The following is a 15,432-nucleotide window of genomic DNA, read 5'->3' as shown; positions in this document are numbered from 1 at the left end:
AACATACAAACAAAGACCGGCTGAACTGGAATTACCAACCCTGGAACAAAGAAGAGAATGAGGGGACCTAATAACCATCCACAGAATTATGAAAGGAAAAGAATGCCTTGATAGAGAGGACCTATTAAAACGGGACAGGGGACATGCAATGAAACTCAAAAAGGATAACTACAGAAGAGATCTGAAAACGAACAGCTTCCCACATTGAGTAATAGATGTATAGAACAAACTGGATGAAGAAATAGTGTGTGCAAACACAATACAACAATTTGAGAACAAACTTGATCTTGCGAGATACAAAAACGGGTCACCACGCACATAGCTCCCCTTCACTTATAATACAACTAGGTAAATACATCTCCTTTCCCAGTTTCACCTTTATACACATTAAACTTGAAGAAACTTCCTTCCACTCCACTACACATTTACCTATCTCTTCACTTACTAGCATAGCCACCCCTTCTCTCCCTCTCTTCACTCCTGAGAACCTCCTAACTACACTCCCAAACTCACACTCGCCCTTCCTTCTCATCTTGGTTTCACTCAAAGCCAACACATCCATCTTTCTTCTCACAAACATACTACCTATCTCTTCCTTTTAAATCTCATCTGTACCATATCCACACACATTAAGAGACCCATACCTTAGGGTACTGGTTGGAAAACTCCTAGACCCTCTTATGCCTTTACTTTTTTTAGGAATGTCCCCTGTGGGACTACAGGGAGAAGGAAGCCTGGTCCCAATCCCCGTCCCATTTTTCTTGCCTCTTACGATCCAAGTGGGAAGTATTGGTGGCAGCATTCTTTTCCCCCACCACAATATTAATATTGTTGATATGTATGGTGCATGACTGAGATGGGAGACCTAAAATGGGACATGTTGTGTGTCAAGCAGGTGTGCTACCTGAAGCCTTGGTCAGTCATGAAGACCTGGAACCTTGCCAATGTATAAGAACAACACTAATAAATATTAAAATATATTTTTCTTTTGTGTTCTGTGAAACATTGAAAATTCTTGTGCAGTGTAAGTACCATAATTTTCAGACCATAAGGCGCACCCATAATTTGCTATTCCCCATCCTTACATAAGGCGCACCTGGTCTCGTCATCGGATAATCATGCATATGCGAGTGCATTCAGAACTGAACATTTTCGTTGTTGAATGAGAAAAATCGGTTGGGATTTAGCAAAATTACAAAAATAAATTATATATTTTCTTATTTTGGTCAGTGAAATCAGACCACCTCCATGGAAGGTCTGCCCTGCCAATTCCCCCAAAAAAACAATATAAACATGTTACGGGAATTGTGGGGAATAAAATCAACATTAGCAGTTTTATTCCCAGAATTCTCTATTCACTTAAAAACACAAGATTACAAATGAAGGTAAATTTTTAGTTTCGACCATGGGCGCAATATAGCAATAGAAAATTATTAATTTTGTAAATTATAATGTATCAACATAATATGCAATTTTGTGAGCGGAAATAAAAAACAAAAAAGGTGCTTAAACAGATTTCGTGAGTAATGAAGTCGTGTCGGACAAATGGTACGCCATATTTGTTATGATAGATGCCGACGTCGAAGAAATGAAAGGATAATAAATTCGTCTAACCTAACCTGTGTTTAATAAATCACTAACTGCAAATTAAATGTCATCCGCATCATCCTCGTTGTCGTCGTCGTGAGAGACATTGGCGGGCTTTTCTACCACTCTCTCAGCTTGCAGGGTATACAAAGTTCTTGCAGCTTGAAGGAATGCATGTATCTTCGCTCCATAACATTCCTTCAAGAAAATGTACCTGGTGAGGTACTGTCGGAAGTACCGAGACGACAAGATGGCGTCCTGATCCTATGCTACCGACTTCGTTCATTAGCATATTTGCTTGTAGCAAGGTATTTATTATTTTCATTTCCGCAGACAAAATTGCATATCATGTTGATACATTTTAATTTACAAAATTGATAATTAATTTTCTATTGCTATATTGCGCCCATGGTCGAAACTAAAAAAAATACCCAAATGACTACGGTCTGAGTGGAGCAAGACTAGACCAATGCAAAATGGCTGTCTGTGTTGTAGATCCTATCATGTCATAGCCATGATAGCGTGAATGAATGCGGTGGCATGGACTCAAAGCTGTCGAAGTTTTCGCAATTGTCTTGTCAAGATACATGCATCTTGGTTATAACTTGGTTGTAACTTTTGCTAGGACTATGCACTGTCACCGTCGGCAGGCTAGCTATGAAATGTGTCAAAACAGTACATCACTGTCCGAGGCATTTTTTTGCACTGAAGCCACACATAAGGCGCACCACCCGATTTTGGCTGATTTTAAGGATTTTGCCTGCACCTTATGGTCTGAAAAATACGGTAGTATATGTCTTAGAATTTTTTTTTTAAACATACCCAAAAATCTGTCTAAAAGTTGAAATCAGTTGAATGTAATATGTTAGTTTTAGACTATTGTGAAACAAATGTGAAATTATGCAGGGACACACTCCTTTATTGCTAACAACTTTATACTGTGCATGTAATTACTGTAACATACCTCACAGATACACAACTCACCATCTTTGAAAATGAGAAAACATCCTTCATTGAGAGCTAACACAAACAACTCTTCTAATAATGTCTTATTTCAATTATTGCTGCTCTTAATAAAATTTCACAATCAGAATGAGGAAGACATTAAATACTACTTGACACTTTTTCCTGATTTTGTTATTGGTAAATTTTGACATCTTCAGACCTTGGTAGCAGGGAATTTTGCAAATAAATTTATTGCATCCAATTTATAGATTTTAAAATGTATTTTTTTTTTATCATTTATACTATATTTGATCTTATAGATTATGTACATTTTGGAAGGGTTACTTATTTGTCATGTATTACTATTACATTGATGACAACACCTATTGAAGGATATTTCTTTTAACCTTGTTTAGCCGGTTTATGCAGAAACAGTTTTAATAGTTCTTTGTATGCCATGCTAACTCAGTATTAATTATATGCCAAAGTCCTGTAAGAGGGTAGTTGAAAATGGTTGGTCTGGACTGTTGTATTCATTTAAATATGTATCTATATATATGCATGGTTTCATGTGATTTGTATACACTGTGGTACTTCATATCTTAACTTCTCATGTTATTGTCAGATTGACGTATCTGGCAGTTCTCTTGTTTTTCTGGAAATAAACAGTCACAGTTGGGCCGGAGTGGACTTTGGTACTGTTTTTGTCCTCCGGCTTGTAAGATACAAAATTGGCGATAAGGATGGAGATTTATGGACACTGAGGTTTTTGACACCAGTATTGAATCCTGAGTACTTTGTTGCTTTCTTGAGCACTAATGAGATTGTGGACAATTCACATAAAGCAAATCTAGTAAGACTTATGAGGAGCTGAAACATATCCTCCAACTACATTTTGAACCAGAATCAATTCTAATTGCTGAATGCCACAAATTTTGGACAGCCGCTTCAGGCCCAGCCAGTGTTCCCCTGGGAACCTGTAATTCATACCAACTAGAGTCCATCCTAATGGGTAACATACAGGGCCTCTATCCTAAAAGCAAAAGAAGTAAAGTTTCCTTTCTAAAGGAACTAACGCTAGAAGAGAACCCAATGTTCATCGCCCTAACGGAGACTCACTTGGCTAATGATGTGAAAGACTCTGAGATAGGAATAACAAACTACACTCCATTTAGAGCTGACAGAAACGATCTAGCCGCTCATGCCAAGACACTATTATCCCACTCAAACGGGGTGATAGAACTCATAGTCCTTCATATAACTAAAATAAAACTAATCGTAGTTAACTGTTACCGCCCTCCCAATGTAGTCTAGAAAGCTTTTCAAAGGCTTGGAACAGGCTTAATGAAGTACTGGAGACCACCTCACTTGCCATGACAGATATCATTGTGTGTGGCGACTTCAAATTCCCTTTTATATGTTGGCCTGATGGCAGGTCCTGTGGGGGCACTCTAGAAGACCAAGCCCAAGCCAAACTCCTTCTAGAGACTGCTGACAAACTGTTCCTAAACCAACATATAAAGGAGCTGACTAGACAGAGCAACATCCTCAACCTCTTTTTCACCAATAACGATGAGTCGTTCAGCAATTGAAGGTTAGAGAAAACAATTTTCTCTGACCACAATATAATTCATGTGAACACAACTTATAGGAAAAGAGGGACCATGGTAGAGAACACATGTTTATTATGCAGAAGTGAGAGGTCAATTTTTTTTGGATGAAAGCATTTCCTCAAAGTTCACTGACATCTGTAGTAACTATTGATGTACTCAAGGGTCTGTTTGCATGATATGGCTTACCCCAGGAGGTTGTGTCCGATAATAGTCCACATTTTATTTCTGAAGAATTTACAGTTTTCATGGAAGCTAATGTTATTAAACATACATTATGTCCACCATATCATCTGGCCAGTAATGTGTTAGCATCAAAACATGTACAGACCTTTAAAAGAATGTTTCTTAAGTATGAGGAGCCTCAACATCATACAAGATATCTGAAATTCTTTTTAGGTATCGAAACCTCCCATACACCACTACAAGTAAAACTCCAATTGAACTATTTTTCTTTAAAAGTTCCCAGGACAAGACTTTCCTTAATTAAACCATGTTTAACCACTTCCATACGGTGACGCCTACGTAGGCGTCATGAGGAGCAAGTGGGTATGCGATGATGCTGACGTCGGGTGAAAGAGAATGAACGATTGAGCACTGACTTCATCTTTTATAATGCGATTATTATGCCGCAACATCGCACGTCGGGCAGCTAATGCTGCCAGACGTGCGATGTGCCCCAGAGTGAAGAGGTTAAAGAGTAGAATTGAGCAGAATCAAACTGCAATCAAACAGTCTAAGGATGAGTCCTCCTCATGGTTTAGGTACTTTGATGTATTTCAGAGGGTAAGGGTTCTAAATGTAAGAGGGGAAAAAGAGAAGTGGATTCCAGGTACTATAGTTGGTTAGGGTCCCTGGCAATGAGCATTGATTTGTGCATGTAGATCATCTGATTATACAAATGGTGCAACATTGAATGCAGGTGTTCAAAATAATAGACTGCCAGATCCAGTGTGTCCATCTTCAAGACAGAGTAATGGATGATGAAAACAGAGGAAGGTAGGACATATTGTTCAAGGCATCCCAGTTGGGAGTAGTGAAGGTTCCATGAATCAGGCAGCAATTAAGGATAATCCAAATGGTCTGATACTGAAAGATATTCAAAGTACGCTTGTTCCTGTGGCCAACCCTGGTATGAACATCAGTAGGTATGGAAGGGTAAGGAAACCTTCAAGAAAGCTTGATTTATAGCTGGCCTAGATGGCCTGTTATTAGTGAATGCACATCAGTATACTGTTTCTGTTCTACCTTTAATTGTATTCTTGAGTTATCTCTTACACTATGGCATGATCTATGCTTCTTTTGTTATAAAAGGGAGAAAATGTTGTATTTCTCTATACATATATTGTGTATATATATTTATATATATACATGGTTTCATGTTATAATATGTATATATATACACTGTGGTACTTCAGATTTTAACTACTTGTGTTATTGTGAGAACGACACATGTGGCAGTTCTATTGTTTTTCTGGGAATAAACAGTCATGGTTGGGCCAGCATGGACTTTGGTACTGTTTTTTTTTTTTTTTTTTTTTCCTCTCTCTGGCTTGTAGGATACAAAAGTGATGACCATGTGGTAACTGCCAAGTCCTGTAAGAGGCTCTTAGATAACAGCAGATACAGGGGTAGATCGTGATTTAATTTTTATTGGATTGGCTGTTTTGTAAACAATTGTTCAAAGGCAAAGAAGGCGAGGAATCTTATTGCTTCGCTCTTAGCATTATGTTTTTAAACAGGAGCTTGGGGACTCAATTTTATTACTTTATATTTTGCTGATGTATACAATATGTAAACTAAGTCAGTGTGCAGTGACTTCGAGACTGTTTGAGTAAGCCGTATTGCATGTGGAGTTGTAATGGCAGATCTGATTGGAGAAAGGGTGGAGAAAATTAAATTGATTCACAATTATAAGATCCCGCCCTCAAGAGAGGTTCTTAAATCTTAAATTAGAGACCATTGGACTAAAGAAATCAAGACATCACTGCACAACTGATCTAGGACCCAAATTAAGTGTTCTCAAGGGGAGTCTCTTGGTGTACCTACGAGAATCATGTTATAGAAGAATTTGTGAAGAAAATAAAGGAAAAATCTCCACTTTTTAATTCCCCATTCTCCTATACATAAGATAATACTAAAAGAACATCAGTGATGTGCAATCCTATACTAAGTGGAACCAACAGTCCAGAACTTGACAAAGTCAGATGATCGGAGGCATAGTGCCTACTGACTAAAATTGTGAGTGACTATCGTACGTAACAAAGACAGTTGTGAAAGAAAAGTAGAAAGTGTAAGATGTACTAAACGAAAGTAAAAGTAAGAAAGACAGCAAGAGAGTGGTGACAGATGGCAACAAATGGTGGCAGTCACAGAGACAGAGAAAGAGATACAGACAGAAAAAGAGAGAAAGACCATGAAAACAACAAAAATGTAAACATACCCAATGTGGCTTCGGGAAAACAAGTGCAGCAGTGTTCAGAGTATGCCGAACCTCCATACACTTTATGATGTTTTCATGGTTGACCAGATCAAGTATGTACGACTCCTTTTCAAAAAGAGTAGTACATAAACCCATGTCTCCTCCTTTGAAAGTCTTGATAACATACTGAACATGGGGATACACAAAATAGCTGAATGTATGCAGGGTCATCCATTTTGTCTGAAATGAATAAAGAATAGAAACATACATTTCAATGACAGAAACAGGGACCAATGATGGGAACCTGCATGTGGTGGTTCTGCGAGGTGTACAGCAAAGCTGCCCCTTTTCAAAACCTGTTAAAACCTCACTTTCATCACAAGGTCAAGGTGCACCCCTTTGGGGCTGACACCCAGTCTCAGGATTGGACTCAAGATCTTTCTCTCATCTTTATCCATATTCTTCCACTTTTTAAAATATGGAGTGCAGACAACCAACAATTGTTATACTCCCCCTACCACATTTAACCAGTAACATTAAAACTCCTACACTTAACACTAATACAACATACAGTAGACAACAACCTAGTTTCTTCCCAGAAAGATCAGTGGGAGGGTCTCAGGACTGTTGACAGCCACTGTGAGGCTGCCGGTTTTCCACAAAGTGAAATTTGAGGCAACTATTAATAAATGGCAAAAGCAATGTCACTTGCGAGTATCATTAAGCATGTATTGTATTTATCTACAGCATCTACTTTGCTTGTACTGCACTTATCTTATTGTATTCTTGTGATTTTTTTTTTTTTATATTTCGGTCGTATCTTCATTAACTTTACTTCTTTAAAACCCATCCATTCTTTACCAAACAAATGGATGTTATTTAATTTCAAAGTGGTGTGAGGAACATAATGGTGAATGGATAGAGAAATATATCAATTATCCTCAGATAACTTAAATCTAATACAGTCACAGTGCTTCCAAATCTGGATATACCAATTGTTTACATACAAAACTATAATGGGCCATGCACCCTTCCCTGAAGGAGACCCATACTCAATACTTTATTCGAAAAAAAAAAATTGAACACAAAATTTCCTGCCCGACAATTAGTTTTCGAAATAGTCTAACGCCTTGTCTACCTGATATACACATTCCTTAAAATGTTAAATCATTAATATCATCGCTTACCTTTGAAATTAATGCACCCTTCACACCCCATCTATTCGGATTACAAGCAACCTGAAATGTTCCTCTCCACATTGTTAATGTGCAATCTGCCTTTTGTACGTTACAGTCCACTTAGTGTCTCATTTTCGAACGCCTCACGTGTTTACATTTCAAATAGTGATAATGCGATTATAATAATTATTGCAGTTACCGTAATCAATATCTGCAAACTATATTTCTAATATGGACACACTCAGTTGCTAATTATACTGAATTCCTAATTACACATATACACGTATACGTTTGAAAAGAGTACTGAAGTACTCAGGTATTTGTGAGTTGTGACGTGAGCGGTTGAGTTTTGATTTCCGACTTGAATGTAATTTCATGGAAAAACAGCAACAACAACTGTAATAATGATAAATTATATTTCTAAATAATTACCATTTTAGTTAAATCTAAGCTCACAGAACTTGAGACTATGACCTTGGAATATTAAATGACGTGCCATTATCACAGCTGTGGGTAGTGGGTGGGAGGTGCAAATTAGCAGAGCCATTGATGCTATTGCAGTGGTCTGGTATGGACAATCAAGGAAGAAGGAAGTTGAATATAAATGTAGGAAATCTTATCTCTTTTAATCACCGAATAAGATGAGTATATGGCGAGCCTGAAATCTAGAGCTTGCCATTTACTCTTGGAGTATGAAGGTGAGTTTCTGCTGCGACGGTCGGTGAGGCTGTTCTATGGACTAGCTCGGACAGACCACTCGCTCGCGCGGTCTGTAAGAAAATGAATAAATAGTAGTGTATAAAAGAGGACTATTGCCAAAGAGCGTTTTTTTTTTTTTTTTTTTGCGTGGACGATTAACTAAGGGCGGTTGATGGTGGTGGCTTGGGAGAAACGGGCAGGGAACTTGGATGTCGGCGCCGACGCCTGCGATTAAAATCACCAAAAATTGAGAAAATGGTAGGAGGCGTAGTAGTAGAGAAAGGTTGAAAAACGGAAAAATCTTTAGTGGGAGGTAAACTGAAATGAGAAGATGTAGTATAAGAGAAAGTTAGAAAGGAAGCGAATTTTAGTCGAAGAAAAACTATGTGTAGATGTTTGTGCGTGTGTGTATGCATCTTACAATGAGTAGAGTTCACTTTCCGTGTGTGCCGTTACTGATTAACCCCAAGCTAGGTAGCGCGTTCGTGATCAACCCCAGGTGAGGGTTGAGCGGTCGTGATTAACCCCAAGTAAGGCTTGAGCGTTCATTATGAGCCTCAGGTGAGGCTTGAGCGTTCGTGATTAACCTCAGGTGAGGCTTGAGCGTTCCTGATTAATCTCAGGTGAAGCTCAAGCATTTCTAACTAACCCTAGGTGAGACAGTGGGCGAGCTCCGAAGCGTAGTCAAGAAAGTGGATCCGATGTGGTTAGTTATCACATCCTAATAATTGAGTATCGTTCATAAGAGTAACGTAATAAAAACATTTTTTTTTGTTTTGACTCAACTTTTTAGTTAGAGGGCAGGATGGATACGTTGGGGGAGAGGGAGGGAGGGGGGTTTGGGGGTTTAGTGGAAGGAAAGAGTGAAATGGAAGGAAGAATAATGAAAGATGTGGGGCAGACCCACTTGCTCGGTTAGTTTATAGTCTTTTGGACTCAACTTTAGCATTCCCGTCCGCGATAAATAAATTATGCACAATGAATATCTTAATGTTTTGTACAAGTTATGAAAATAATGTTATATATAAATAATTTTTACAATATAAGGGCAATCTTTGTATGTGACACAATGTTTACAATATACAATTTTGATTATAATTGACGTATATAATTGTTTGACCAAGATTACAAATTTGATCATACTACAAAGCTATATGTGTTAAGGGGACACTACAGTAGTGGCTTGTTGCCAAATTACTCCCCCCCCCCACCCGAGTGACTGGTGAAACGAGACAGTCTTCGAGGTCCGGGGGCGCTTGGGATGAGCAGGAATGGGAGTGCTATTGACGGTAGTGTCCGTGGGGTCAAAAACGTAGGCAGGTTTGACCCGATCAATGGAAATGTGGTCACGCTTTCCGTTTCGCCAAATTATCACGGTCTTCCTGGTGCGGCGCAAAACTTCGAAGGGGCCTTCGTACGAAGGCTGAAGGGCTTTTCTGACGGCGTCCCTTCTGACAAAGACGTGAGTGCACTGGAGAAGGTCCTGACTCACGAAGGGTCTAGGCGACCTGGCGTGACGTGGTGGGACGGGGTGGAGTTTGACCATGGTCTCCTTCCGTTAGAAGGTGAAGTCGTGTGGAGTACAGGAGTTGGAGTGAGGCACGCCAGCGACGAATTCTCCGGGAAGCCTAAGGCTGGTGCAGAAAACGAGTTCAGCGGGAGAGTAGCCAGTGTTAACCTAAAAGGAGGTCTAATGCCAAGGAGCACAAGGGACAGCGCCACTGACCAGGGCTTGTTGTTAAGGGCATGGGCGTAGAGGGCGGCCTTGAGTTGGCGATGAAAACGCTCTACCATGCCGTTGGCCTGGGGATGGTAACTGGCAGTACGGTAACGGCGGATACCAAGGAGGGTCATTACCTTGTTCCAGAGGGTCGACTCGAACTGGCTGCCTCTGTCCGAGGGTAGACTGGTCGGGACACCGAAGCGAACAACTTAGTTGTCGACGAACGCTCGTACAGCGGTGTCGGTGTTGATGTCAGGAATGGGAATCGCCTCTGGCCAACGAGTGAAGCGGTCGACACAAGTGAACACGTACTTGTAGCCATTGGAGTACAGGAGGGGGCCGACGATATCGACGTGTATGTGGCTGAACCTGGTAGAGACAAGTGAGAAAGGAGTTAGTGGGGAAAATGTGTGTCGTATTACCTTGGAAGCCTGGCAGTGGAAACAAGTGCGGGTCCAGTGCCTGACGTCCTTGCTGATGATTGGCCAGATGAACTTGGAGGTTAACATCCGTTGGGATGCACGGATGCCAGGGTATGCAAGGTCATGAAGATGGCGAAAGAGTTGATGCTGGAATGACGGAGGTATAAAGGGGCGAAGGTTGCCGGTGGAGACGTCAGCATACAGACGGATGTCTGTGCCAGGTACTTGAATTTTCTCCATCTTGAGGGAAGGGTTGTCCAACAGTCGCTGCAAGTCGTCGCAGTTGGCCTGTGCTGCTGCAATGGTGGCGTAGTCGATGACAGGAGACTGAGGAGAGACTGCGTGAATGTTTCTGGAGAGGGCGTCAGCGGGTGCGTTGTCAGTACCTTGGACGTAGCGAATATCTGTGGAGAACTGAGAAATGTACTGTAAGTGGCGGAGCTGAGTAGGGGTATAGCTGGCTTTGTTAGCGTGGAAAGTGGTGGTGAGGGGTTTATGGTCTGTGAAGATGATGAACTGTCGACCTTCAAGGAAATACCTGAATCGTTGGACTGCTCGGTAGACAGCGAGCAACTCCCTGTCGAATGCGCTGTAGTTCTTCTCAGCCTTGCTCAGTTTCTTGGAGAAGAAGGAAAGCGCCTTCCAAGCACTGTCGACGTATTGTTGCAAGACGGCGCCGATTCCGTCGTTCGAGGCGTCAGTGGCGATAGATGTGAGGGTCTCCGGGGCAGGGAAACTGAGGGTGGCGACGGTGTCCAGCGCAGTCTTCGCAGAAGCGAAAGCTTCGTCGGTTTCAGGACACCAAACGAGCTTTATGGACTGACCACGCTTGTAATGCGTAATGAGAGAATACAAAAGTTGTAACATGAAGGAACACTTAGGGATGAAGCGATTGTAAAAAATTATCATACCTAAGAACTGCTTGAGTTGTCTCTGAGTGGAGGGCTTCGGGAACTGGCGGATGGCATCACACTTGGTACGCAGAGGTGAAATGCCAGTGGAGGAGACAATGTGTCCAAGGAACTCTACGGCGGTCAATCCAAATTTCGACTTGGCGGCGTTGATTTGGATTCCGTAGTCTCTTAGACGGGTGAGGACTTCTTCGAGGTGGCTTCATCAGGGCTGGCGATGAGGAGGTCATCTATGTAGGCGAAACAGAAGGGTAAGCCACGTAGAACTTCGTCAATGAAGCGCTGGAATGTCTGTGCTGCATTCTTCAGGCCGAAGGGCATCCGGACGTACTCGTAGAGGCCAAATGGGGTGGTAATGGCCGTCTTCGGGATGTCATCGGGGTGGACAGGGATCTGATGGAAGACTTGAACAAGATCCACCGTAGAAAAGATGGTACAGCCGAAAAGTTGGGAGCCAAATTCTTGGATGTTTGGGGATGGGGTATCGATCGAAGACAGTTTGGGAGTTCAGTGCACGGTAGTCACCGCACGGTCGCAAATCACCGCTCTTTTTAGGTACGACGTGAAGCGCTGAAGACCAGTTGCTGTTGCTGGGCCGAATGATCCCTTGGCGCATAAGGGACTCGAACTCGGTCTTGACGATGCGTTGTCGTTCGGGTGCGAGACGTCGTGGCTTGGCGTGGGTTGGGCGGCCAGAAGTGACGATGCGATGCTCGACGTGGTGACGTATCGGCGGCGTGCATGGATGTGGCTGAGTGAGGGTGGGAAACTGTTGCAGTAGGGAAGCAAAAGGGGTGTCTTGACTGGTGACAGAGATGCTGGTGCTAACGCCAGGTCGAGTGTGGCCGTAGGACGAGAGGCGCGTTGAGACATCGTAGAGGCGACGGCGCTGTATGTCTACGAGAAGACCGTAGTGGTTGAGGAAGTCGGCTTCGAGGATTGGTTAAGATGCGTCAGCGACGTAGAACGTCCACTCGAAGGCACGGCGGAGGTAGAGGGAGAGGGTTAAGGTAGATTTCCTGAAGACGTTGATCTTCGTCTTGTTGGCTGCGTAGAGGGAAGTGAATGGTGGTAACTTCCTTGAACTGGCTGTAGCAGGAAGTATGTTTACTGCAGCACCGGTGTCAATAAGAAATAGGTGGCGCGTCAAAGGGTCTCTGATGTAGAGGAGTTGTGAGGAGAAGGGGCGACCATTATGCACCTCTAATGTTCGCCGCTGGAGTTTAAAGTGGGGGAATGGGTGAAGGCGCAGGGTTGGTTACACTTGCGTGCCTTGGAACCGAACTGGGCATGATAGTAACATACCGCTGGGGTGCGATCCGTGCTCTTGGATCTTGGTCTGGATCTGGAACGTTGCCTGCGGGAAAAATTACGGCGGTCTGCTGCTTGAACTTGTTCCTTGAGCTCGCTAACTTGCAGTGTGAGTTGAGTCACCATGTCGACGAGGCGCTCGTAGAGGGGGTCTGTCTTGATGTGGGAGACGGAGGGCGAAGTAACAGTCTCGATGAGCTCGTCAGCGAGTTTCTCCACGGGAAGCTAGTCCTTCACAGTGAAGAGGCTACGCTGGATAGTGGCGGGCAGGCGTTGGTAGAACAACTGGAGAAAAAGGGTCTTGTCGAACGTGTCGTACTTGTCTGCCAGGAGATTCTTTATGCGGCGTAATAGGTCTGATGATCTCTCGTTGCCTAGTTCTTCCTTAGAGAGAAGCTCTTGAAGGCGTGTAGCGACGGATGACTGGAACCGAGCGAGGATAGCGTCCTTTAAGTCTTCGTACGGAGTGTCGGATATTAACGCTGTAGAAATAGAGTCAGATACACGAAAAAGGACGTCCGGAGGAAGAAGGGAGCAGGCGTTGCTGGATTTGGCGAGGCTAGTAGAGATGCGCGAGGACTTGAAATTACATTCTAGAATGTTGAACCCCACAGTCGGGTCGTGACTGAGGAAAGGTGGTGCACAGAAGGCATTGACGGGAGATTGGGTTGCAGGTTGCTGGGGTGGGTCGGTGGGTGGTTCTTGCATAGGAACCACGTCCGCTGAAGTAGGAACAGGCTGGTCCATGATGGTTAGGGCGTCGGTTCTGCGGCGACGACTGGGGCGGTCCACGTCTACTGCAGCAGCGGCTGGGGCTGGCGGCGGTCCACTCTATCAGGGGCGGCAGGCGGAAGCTGGCGGCGCTGGGAGTCCACTCTGGCAGAGGCGGTAGGCGGAGGCTGGGCAGGCAGGGGTTGGCAGCGCAGGTAGTCCACTCCAGAAGGCCGGAGCAGGCGGCGGCTGGGGCTCACAGTCCATCCCAGGAGGCGGCAGGCGGCGGCTGGGGCTGGCAGCGCTGGTTGTCCACTCCAGAAGGCGGGGGCAGGCGGCGACTGGGGCTGGCAGTCCACTCCAGGAGGCGGGGCAGGCGGTGGCAGGGGCTGGCGGTCCACTCCGAAAGGCGAAGGCGGCGGCGGCTGCTTCACTGTGGTCCACTTTAAGGGTCACCAATTGATGTGGTTAGTTACCACATCCTGGTAAATGGGTATCGTTCATGAGAGTAGGATAATATTAAATACCGATTCTCTGTTTGGATCTTTAATTGGCTTTCCCGTCCGCCATGACATAAATTATGCACAATGAATATTTTAATGCTTTGTTCAAGTTATGAAAATAATGTTATATATAAACTTTTTACAATATAAGGGCTATCCTTGTATGTGACACAATATTTACAATATACGATTTTGATTATAATTGACATATATAATTGTTTGACCAAGATTACAAATTTTATTATACTACAAAGCTATATGCGTTAAGGGGACACTGCAGTAGTGGCGTGTTGCCAAAGATCCGATGGCAGTGCGAGGGGGGGGGCAGGCAGGCGAGTGTTGGTTTATCTCTTTCCTTCCAAGCACAATTCTGAAAGCAGAGAATTACGTGACTCGGGAATTGTGTGTATTTGTCAGAAGTGTAAACCCTCTCGCCAGCGTCAACGAAGAGGCCAGGCGTGTGCGGGACGGTCGACAGGAGAGGTCGGGCACATCCTCCCCCATGACCGGCCGGCGAAGAGTTATGGGCGCTGAGAGTTCGATCGAAGGGCGACGACCGACTTCTGCTAAGCCAGCGAGAGTGTGTATATCTCTTTTCTTCCAAGCACAACTCTGAAAACAGAGAATTACATGACTTGAGAAACGTGTGTATTTGTCTTAGGTGTAAGCCTGCTTGCCAACGTCAACGAAGAGATCATGCTTGTGCCAGACCGGCAACAGTAAAGGAGAAACGTCTCCTTCGCCGCGACCGGCCGGCGAAGATTGACGGGGGCTGTTGAGAGAACTGGAGCGAAGAGCGACGTCTGACCTCTGCTGAGACGGTGGTTCGTTATGTTGTTCTGATCTCGGTTGGCAAGAGGCCGTCCTTATAAACCCCGTGGCAGGATCACGGACAGGTTCCGTTGGAACATCTAGGCTTCTGATTGGCCGCCTTCCCTTTGGCTGTTGTCCCCGTAAGCGAGTTGTAAGCCTTGATGAATGGATACGCCTCCGCTCGCGTTGGTGACGTCATCAGTCTGGGTTGGACTGGCCAGGGAAGCAGACATCTCCGGTGTAGCCGGCGTCGGTGGTTGAGACAATGTCACCACATCACTCCCACTACTCTTTGGAAGTGAGCAGTGCGGATGGTAAGGAGTCGCACGAGGGGAGTGGGAGTAGCGGACATGCCTTCTGAACAGACGGCCGGAGCGGGTGATTGTCCCGTCGAGCGAGATCTCTGGAGAGAATGGGCTGGATAATGGAGAAGAAGGCGGCGGCCAGCTGTAGGCGTGGTCGTGGTTTCGACGAGAGGGTCCTGGTTGGGCATGGAGCTGTGGAGATAGAGGGGTAGGTGAGTGGGGCAAAGGTAAAGTCGAAATTGAGCCCGGGGGAAGATAATGTGTTAAGGGTTGGGGGAACAATTGTGGTGGG

General features: G+C 44.1%; 1 protein-coding gene across 1 annotated transcript in view; it reads right to left on the bottom strand.

Moving 5' to 3' along the window:
• LOC143032333 (uncharacterized) overlaps positions 1–7,988 on the bottom strand; it is an 85,762-nt gene extending 77,774 nt beyond the window's left edge. Inside the window, exons 1-2 of the mRNA XM_076196888.1 lie at positions 7,752–7,988; positions 6,586–6,804 (exon numbers count right to left, since the gene is read on the bottom strand). Coding sequence (XP_076053003.1) covers positions 6,586–6,804; positions 7,752–7,823 — 291 coding nt within the window. The 5' untranslated portion in view covers positions 7,824–7,988. The remainder of the gene's footprint in view (positions 1–6,585; positions 6,805–7,751) is intronic.
• Positions 7,989–15,432: the final 7,444 nt, after the last annotated feature.

This window comes from Oratosquilla oratoria, chromosome 13 (genome assembly GCF_046742065.1).
Source record: "Oratosquilla oratoria isolate Oo_2021 chromosome 13, ASM4674206v1, whole genome shotgun sequence".
Lineage (NCBI taxonomy): Eukaryota > Metazoa > Arthropoda > Malacostraca > Stomatopoda > Squillidae > Oratosquilla > Oratosquilla oratoria.
The sequence above is the reverse complement of the archived record's forward strand: the minus strand, read 5'-3'. Positions and strand labels throughout refer to the sequence as shown.